This window comes from Spinacia oleracea, chromosome 2 (genome assembly GCF_020520425.1).
Source record: "Spinacia oleracea cultivar Varoflay chromosome 2, BTI_SOV_V1, whole genome shotgun sequence".
NCBI lineage: Eukaryota > Viridiplantae > Streptophyta > Magnoliopsida > Caryophyllales > Amaranthaceae > Spinacia > Spinacia oleracea.
The window spans coordinates 33811378-33820674 of record NC_079488.1 but is presented as its reverse complement, the minus strand read 5'-3'; the positions used below and the strand labels follow the sequence as shown (position 1 = coordinate 33820674).

General features: G+C 39.8%; 1 protein-coding gene across 1 annotated transcript; it reads left to right on the top strand.

The window, feature by feature from the left end:
• Positions 1–1730: 1730 nt before the first annotated feature.
• On the top strand, positions 1731–3968 carry LOC110795848 (uncharacterized). The gene is made up of 4 exons (XM_056835820.1): positions 1731–2167; positions 2259–2367; positions 2482–3023; positions 3122–3968. The coding sequence occupies exons 1-4, from the start codon at positions 1731–1733 to the stop codon at positions 3966–3968; spliced, it is 1935 nt and encodes a 644-aa protein (XP_056691798.1).
• Positions 3969–9297: the final 5329 nt, after the last annotated feature.

The window sequence follows — 9297 nt, the reverse complement described above, 5'->3', positions numbered from 1 at the left end:
ATTAAAAACGAAACAAGTCATTTGGCCAAGGCAAGGCCCATGCCTCTCCAAGGCTGCAGCGTTGCAAGAGCTGACCGCACGCATGGCCGAGGCCATCACACAGCCAAGCCCCTTTCCAGCGCTCGTTGGCTCGACACCATCGCTCAATGTCGCTGCTATTTTCTAGGTATGCATGCATGGCACGAGAGCGTCCATCGATGCCTCGTTGCCATCGCTCGCTGGGCACAACAAAGGGCTGGCAGACGCGCATGGCTCGAAGGCCATCGCTCGCTGCCTCGACGCCAGCGCTCGTTGGAGGTGCGCATGCGTTGCCCTTTCTCTTTGCTCGATCACCAACACATCACACACCGCACATGCCTTGTGCCCGCTCGCGCATGCTCGTTCCTTGCTCGTTGTCCAGTACTTCATGGGCGACGAGCTCCCTTGCTCGTCGTCGCATGCCCGCACTATGCAACACCCTCTAAGGGTAACACTTAGCTTCCATTACTTTGTGCGTGCAAGATTGTGAACGATTCATAAAAGTCAAAACTTTTATATTTAAATTTAACGAAAAATTAATAATCTATATTAATTTCACTAAATTTAGGCGAAAAATCAAAAATTTATTAGTCAAATTAATTTCCAATTACATGATTTCTTAGGGATTAAAATCTAGGTCATAAAATATTGAAATTTTAAATTTTAACAAATTTTATGGTGGTTTTTAATCATAGGATCCTAATTAAATTATCAATTAATTATGAAAAATCAAAACAAATTCTAAATTATTTGAAATTCAACAAATTAATTATAATTACAAATTAGGTTGTATAATTAACTAAATTAGACCTTAAAAATTAACTAAAGTAGGTCAATCATAGATTCAAGATTTACATACAAATATTACTCTTTTCTCTCTCTAGGTTTCTCCCTCGGTGCGCGTAGCCTGAACGCGACACCGTCGCCATTGCAGGAGATTCATGGGGAAGAAGAAGGGTAGCAACGGAAATGCAAAGAAACACGGTGGAAAACCACGGGGACCGACCACGTCGGCGGCGGCTCTGAAACATCGTTCGATGAGGGAATTGGTGGGCATTCTAGCACTGGATATGGGGGGTGAGGAGGAAATCCTTACTCCGACGACGGGGTTGGCAGAACTTCAGCGACAGTCGGAGGCAAAGAAGCAGTTCTTTGAATGGTTAGGGGTGATGAACTCCACAAAAAATGCTTCACAAGAGGTATGCCTGTTTTTTCGCCCATTTCGTCGCCTTCTTTTTCTGAGAATTCGGATCATCATGTGCCATTGAATCTGGATTTGCCTATTCATGTTAGCCCTAAATCAACTACACGCCCTGAATTTTGTACTCCGAAAGTGAAAATTACACTTGATGACATTACAGATGAAATCCAATTTTGGGATTCTTCAATTGTTTGCTTTGTGTTGGGAGCGAACCCACCCACCCATGTGATTGAAGGTTTTGTACGCAGGGTGTGGGGGAAACTAGGGGTAGATAAATTCGCTGCTCTTGGGAATGGGGTCAACATTGTGCGATTTACTACTCTTGAAAACAGGGATAAGGTGTTGGCAATGGGAACTAAATTTTTTTATAAGAAACCCTTTATTGTAAAACCATGGGAGCAAAAAATGAATGTGAATAAGGAGGATATTAAGTCGGTACCAGTGTGGATCCAATTGCTGGGGGGAGAGGAGCCTCTATAAGATTGTTGGGATGATTGGAAAACCTCTAAAGATGGACCAGGCTACTATGAAAAGGGAGAAACTACAGTTTGCTAGAGTACTCGTGGAAATGAACCTCACCCAAGATTTTACAGACTGTGTGGAGTATGAGGATGCTTATGGGTCTATTGTGAAGCAAAGCATTGTGTATGAGTGGAAACCAAGCTACTGTGGAGTGTGCAAGATCATGGGGCACCCTACTGATAAATGTGTCAAGAAGACCAAAGTTGTATGGCAACCAAAAGCTAACCCACAGAAGGTGACTGAAAAGGAAAAGAATAGTGACCAAGATGGCTTTACACTAGTGAAGAGCAGTCTTAGACCTATTAGAACTTCTATCCTTAAACAAATCACCCCCACCAGGAACACCTTTGAGGTGTTACATCAGGAGACAGGGGAGGTTACACCAACTGACAGTATACTTGAACCCACTGGAGATGATTCTGAACAGTTTGAGGTGGTCCATGTTGTGGAGGGGGGGAAGCCCCCTAGCCAACATGGATAACATTCTTGTATGGAATGTGAGGGGTCTGAATAACAGGAACAAACAGAAAGAGATTAGACAGTTTCTTTCAAGCAATAATGTTCAGTTATTCAGCCTCTTGGAAACTAGAGTCAAGGCTTCTCAACTTGGCTCTATGTACTTAAATGTGTGCCCAGGGTGGTGTTTTTCTTCTAATATCTCTCATCATAAAGGGGGGAGAATTGTGGTAGGGTGGAACCCTAATAGCTTCTCAGTTGATATTGTCTGTATGTCTAATTAGTTTATCCATTGCAACATCACTACTATTCATAAGAAGATCAGGTTTGCATGCACCTTTGTGTATGCTTTTAATGGGGTTAGTGAAAGGGTGCCTTTGTGGAAGGATCTCCAAACTATAGCAGCTGGTTGTGGTGGTGCTTGGGTCTGTATGGGGGACTTTAACAACCTCCTCAACTTGGATGAAAGGATTGGTAGGCCAGTTAGAATAGGGGAAGTGAAGCCTATGAGAGATTGTTTCTCAGTGTGTAAACTTGAAGATATCAAGAATGCAGGCTGTTTCTTTACTTGGACAAATAAGCAAGAGGGTGAGAATAGGGTGATGTCAAAGATTGATAGAGTAGTGGCTAATCAGGACTGGGTGGATTGTTTTGACACTGCAGTGGCTAATTTCCTTCCTGAAGGAGCTTTTGACCATTGCCCTACCATCATTAAGTCCTACAGTACTGATGCTACTCATAAGCCTTTTCGTTTCTTCAACATGTGGTGCAATGCTACTGGTTTTGAGGAGTTAGTTGCAAGAGCTTGGGAGGTTCATATTAGAGGGTGTGCCATGTTTAGAATCTGTCAGAGGCTAAAAGGTTTGAAGAAGGAGTTTAGGGAGTTGAACAGAACAATAAGGGGTTCAGTGATATCTATGCTAGAGATACCCTAGCCCTTGCCGAGTTAACTGAAGCACATACACATTTACACTCTAATCCCCTTTGTGATGATCTCAAAAGGAAGGAGTATGCAGCCCACCAGGTTTACCTAGAGGTGCACAAGAGTTATATAGATTTTCTGAAACAAAAGGCAAAAATAGACTGGCTAGCTACAGGGGATGAAAACACTAAACTTTTCCACCAGTGTCTCAAGCAAAGGAAACAAAAGAATGCTATCTATTCAATCATTGATGGCAATGGTGTGTGGAGGGATGATCCAGGCAGTGTCAAAGATGCTTTCCTAAACTTTTATCAAACCTTGCTTGGCACAACTATGGGAGCAAGGAAGCATGTGAACCCTACAATTGTGGCTATGGGCTCTTCTCTCTCTGAGGATGATTGGCATCTTCTCAATAGAAGCATTACTGCAGAGGAGGTTAAGGGGGCTATGTTCTCTATTGGGAGTGACAAATCCCCTGGTATGGATGGCTATGGTAGCAAATTTGACAAGGCTACTTGGGAAACAGTGGGCCCTGAGGTGGTGGAAGCTGTCCAGGATTTTTTCACTAATGGCAAACTTCTGGAAAATCTGAATGCTACTTCAATTACCTTGATTCCTAAAACAAATTGTCCTGCAACTGTGATGGATTTTCGTCCAATATCTTGTTGTCATGTCATTTACAAATGTATCACAAAGCTACTGTGTTCCAGATTACAGACAGTGCTTCCTAAGGTCATTTCTAAGAACCAAGGGGCTTTTATTGAAGGAAGAAGTATCCTCCATAATGTGTTGATCTGCCAGGATTTGGTGAGATACTATTCTAGGAAGGCTAGTCAAAGAGCTGCATGATAAAAATAGATATCAAGAAAGCATATGATACTGTTGATTGGGAGTTTGTGAAGGAGATGCTGCAAGCTTTGAACTTCCCTGAACATTTTAGGAAACTTATTATGGTCTGTATCACCTCTACAAAGTACTCTCTACTTCTTAATGGGAGTAATCATGGTTATTTTGCTGCAAAAAGGGGGCTTAGACAAGGAGATCCACTCTCCCCTCTTTTGTTTGTAATCTGCATGGAATATTTGTCAAGAACAATGGCCTATGTTGGTACTCTACATAACTTCAAGTTCCACCCAAGGTGTTCTAGCATGGCTCTTAATTAATCATCTTTGCTTTGCAGATGATGTGTTATTGTTCTGCAAAGGAGAGTTTAAGGCCATCCACTGTCTTATTCAAGGGTTAAATCTCTTCTCTGAAACTTCAGGTTTAGTTGCAAGCAAGGAAAAAACTGCTATTTTTTGTGCTGGCATGGAGTCTGATGAGGTAAATAGAGTTGTTGTAGCTTCTGGGTTTGCTGTGGGTTCCCTTCCCTTCAGATACCTTGGTGTCCCTATTAGCACCAAGAAACTGAACATAGCTGATTGTGAACAATTAATAGAGAAAATTACTGCTAGAATCAGGACTTGGAAATCAAGGCATATATCCTATGCAGGGAGACTGGTTCTCATCAACTCAGTGTTGTTGAGTATACATGTTTATTGGGGACAAATTTTCTTACTCCCTAAATCTGTACTAAAGAAGGTTACTTCTATTTGTAGAGCTTTTCTCTGGTCAGGTGATGCAGACAGCACTAAATATGGTAATGTCAGTTGGGATAAGATGTGTGATTCAAAAAAGGCTGGTGGTCTTGGGTTGAGGAACATTCTGCAGTGGAATAAAGCTGTTGTAGGCAAAATAATCTGGAATATTGCTCATAAACAAGACTCTCTGTGGGTTAAGTGGATTAGTGAAGTGTATGTGAAACAGGGGAACTGGTGGACCTTTGAAGCTCCAAAGCAGGCTAGCTGGAGTTTCAAATGTATTTGCAAGATCAAATTGGAATTGGTGCACACCATACAACTTGATACTTGGAATTTGAGGCAAAAATATTAGATTTCAAAGGTTTATCACCTTTTGCATAAACCAGGAGATCCTTTGCCTTGGACTGGTTTACTGTGTTCTAAGAGTGTCCTTCCTAAACACAGATTTATTCTTTGGTTAGTTCTAATGCAAAGGCTCCAAACCCGAGCTAGGCTGAAATTTTTGGGTGTCATCACAGCTGATGATTGTGTGATCTGTGGTCATTCTGCAGAAACCATTGATCACATTTTTGGGTCATGTGAATATGCCATAAGATGCTTTAGGGAGATAATGACTTGGTTGCAGCTCCCTTACAGAACAGTTCAATTTGGTGCATTGTGTAATTGGATCAGGAATGGTTGCCATGTCTCAAAATGGAGAAGAGGGGTTCTTATTGCAGCTGTGGCTGCCACAGTCTACTTGATTTGGCAAGCTAGGAATAAGGGATTATGGGAACACACCATACATAGTGTAGATAAAACTGTAAAGGAGGTTAAATTTCTTGTAACACATAGATGTAGTCACACAATAGGAAAGAAGTGTAGCAGTAGGGATAGGAGCTTGTTTGAAGCTTTGTAGTGGGCTTTTGTGTTTGTGTTTTTTGTCCCCAAGCTCTTCTGTTGGGTCCCTCCTAGAGGGTTCGTTCAGTTGAGCTCACCTATGGGGTGTATGTTTTGGTTCGGGTTGTGTTTATAATATACTTTACCTTTACCAAAAAAAAAAAAAAAAAGATTTACATACAAGATTCGCAAATATTTAATTTAACATCATAAAAATTACGAATTTTGCATTCGAAAAACTAAAACCTCGGAAAAGTCAAAGTTAGGCTTCGAATTTGGGAATTCTGGGTTCGGCATCAAATCTTTGATTTTTGTCAAAATTTTATAACGTCGTTTACATGCGAAATTCACTATAAAAACATAACATTCCGATCATTATGGACAAAACTGTCGAAAATCCTGCAAACATACAGTTCACATAATCGCACGAATTTGCAATTAATTACAATTACGAAATTAATCACCCCTTTAATTCATCGCAAATTTATAAAATTTAATCCATGTTAACTAGACCTGTCAAACGGGTCGGTCGGGTCGGGTTGTAAAAAATTATTTTCGGGTTCGGGTTGAATCGGGTCGGTCATTTTCGGGTTCGGGTTTACAAATGCTTGTTCAAGACCCAGAACTTTCGGGTTCGGGTCGACCCAACGGGTTGAGAGATTTTAAAACGCGCATTATATTTTCATTAATTTAGGTGATAAATATACAAAGTATTAGCAGAAATTAAAAAAAATTCCTACACAAGTTTATATTTAGTCAAATTCAACTATAAAATGACGTATAAGTATAAATAAAATCATATTACACACAACAATAGTAAAAACAACGTGCTTATTATGCTTAAATTTTCTCATAATCTCATTTTTTAGTATAAATACAATGATTTTCAATCGGTCGGGTCCAAAACGGGTTCGGTCGGGTTTTGACCCATTACTTTTCGGGTTGCTCGGGTTCGGATAAAATCGGGTTACGGGTCACAAAATCTTGTTCAGGACCCAGTATTTTCGGGTCGGGTTCGGGTCGGTTTTCGGGTCGGGTCGATTTTTGACAGGTCTAATGTTAACTATAATTGATTATGGAATTAATTAGAGGCTTTTGATACCACTGTAAGGTTATGAATAATACAAATAATATGATTCATGCGGAAAAACCATAAAGCCAGGAATCCAAATTAATTGTCACATAGTCGTTTAGCATAATTTAGGTTACATACAATGTGATGTGTGTCTTCCCTAGCTGCTCCTGAGCTGACAAGAACAAGTCTTTAAAGCTTCAAGTGTCGCCCCTCCGTAGAAAGTCCACAGCACTGATAAGGTGTTTTTCCGTCGTTGAATAGAAAATCACCTCACCAAACAAAATTTATAAGACACCTAAACTACCGGCTATATTGACTATAGCGACAAGTATAGGGATCGTCGCATAGGAATGGATATGCTTGACTATTCAATCTATGCGTTCACAAGCTAGTTCGAATGAAAATTGATTTTGAATTCTAATCTAATGAAAGAAAGTAATTAAAACTAATAAAGAAATTCTAGAGGATTCGGGAATCGGCAATGGAAATGGAATCAAAGAAATAACAAGGTCAAGACATTCATGAATATGCAACGACATAGCGAATAGGGGAATGAAAACTAATGACGTGCTCGCCACCTCTCGGATATAGCACGCGAAGCAACCTAGCCTATAGAAAAGCTTTCGCATAGTCCTAAGCTAGATTAGCTTGCATATAATAGGAACTATCATTCACTTGCATGAATTAGGCTCACAATGTCTTGCCAAACCTAAATCATACATTCCAATCTAATTCAATCAACTAGCATTTGCAACTACTACTCAATTGATCATGGAAAATCCTATCGCTAAATCACATTTAATCACAACATCAATCATGAGTTTTCCCTAAAATTCCCCAAATTCAATGCCAAGGCTTCATCCCTAACCTCTAGACTAAACTACTCAATTAGCATGATTAACATCAACATTAAACTAACATTAATCCTAATCATGAAACTAATTGAACTAATGAAGCTAATTGAAACAATAAAATTCAGAAAATTCAAACCATAAAATTAGGAAAAAACTAAGAACATTCAAAATATCAAACTAATCTAGAATTCAAGCATGAAATCTAAGCATAAACGAAATTAGTGAAGCAATTAAAGAATTAAAGAACAAAACAAAAGAAGAATTAGAATTATACCTTGAAATGGTGAAATTGCATCAAACTTGAAGCACAAAAATGAAGAACAAAACTCAAAGCAAAGAGGAGAGAAATCTGAAAATTAGCTATTGAATTGAATTTAGAATCAAGAATTTGAGGCTAAGAATCCTTAATCCTAATCTCTAATGTAAGCCCTAAACTAATTCTAGAGAGAGAATTCTAAAATCTGAAAATTACGTAATCAACAAAATGAAAGCGTAATTACAAAATGCTGCGATTTCGCGAATATATACTCGACAGCACAAGGGGGTGTGTGCGCCCGCACAGGGGTCGTGCGACCGCACAGCTGCACCATGCAACATTGAGATAAACGCATACTTAGCTTAAACCAATGACACTTTATTATGTTCGAGGAAGTCTTTGAAAATCATTTGTAAATTATTTAAAATCCGAGTCCTACTGTGTACAATCCGAGGTGTCCTAAGTAGGTTGACTTATAGAAGGGTTCATACAGGATTACATGAGTGAACCAAAATACTGTTACGATTTTTGGAATGCTGTCTAAGGATTTGCTGGAAGCCAGGGTGCAGGCGTCAAGATATTACTTGTGCTCGTTTGGGATATGCTTTAGGCTTTTAGGGCCATCTTTTCCAGAATTGCGGGAATATAAACCGTTTTTAAATTTACTTGGTGTATGTCTGTACAAAAGGTCGAGGTATATTTAGTTCTTTCCCTAGCTCTTTCATTTTAATTTTTAGCCCTCAGTTGCTGTTATGTCTTCCCATTAATGATGCTTTCAGATTTCGATTTTAGATGCCCGTGTCGTATTCCTGAGTAGGGTGAGCCTTGGTTAAGTGCCAAGTCCTATTGACAATGTCTGATTTTTTTTCCAAAGGGGATTCGCAAGCATTTGAATTACCATGAACGGGTGCCCTGAGTTCGAAGGAACGATGGGGCGATGCCGTAGAACAATCCTCTTTATTGCAAGCTTACTGCCCTTACTACTTGTTGGCGATCATGACTGTGTCTAGTGGTGAAAGAAGGTCTTTAAGCGAACGACTATGTTTAGTGGTGAAAGAAAGTCTTTAAGTGAGTTCGTTTGCTTTTAGGGAGGGTCACGCCGAGTACTTTAGAGGTCATGGGCGCTTGCGCTAGCCCCCATTCAATTGAGGCAAAGCGATCTTTTGAGTCTTGGCTAAGTGCCTAGGAGTGTGAGTGCTCCTTCTGGCAAGGGTACGTGCCCTTTTTATTTTTCGATGTGTGCTCATTAATTTTGGCATCTTGGTGACTTGGATTCTTCCTTTGACTTAAATTTTTCTTTCGACTTGGGTTGCAAGTAATTAAATTTCAATAAGGGACTTCTATTTTTATTCTTGTTATTCTATAGGCTTTAATATTTTTGCAAATTGGTTGGACCGAATCATGGATTGCCTACGTATCCGCCTTAAATAGATTTAATTTGGAATCAGGTCTTGCGTAGTTCTTAGCCTAGAAAATGGTTTCATAGAATGCCGATTTTAAACAAGTATGTTCTGAGGTGGAAACATATTATTTG

What these genes read in the sequence shown, in the direction of transcription:
- LOC110795848 (XM_056835820.1), top strand. Translation starts at nt 1,731, where the DNA reads ATGGACCAGGCTACTATGAAAAGGGAGAAACTACAGTTTGCTAGAGTA. An exon ending in ACTGGAGATGATTCTGAACA is followed by an intron (nt 2,168 to 2,258) that starts GTTTGAGGTGGT and finishes TCTGAATAACAG; the next exon opens with GAACAAACAGAAAGAGATTA. An exon ending in TGGGAGGTTCATATTAGAGG is followed by an intron (nt 3,024 to 3,121) that starts GTGTGCCATGTT and finishes TATCTATGCTAG; the next exon opens with AGATACCCTAGCCCTTGCCG.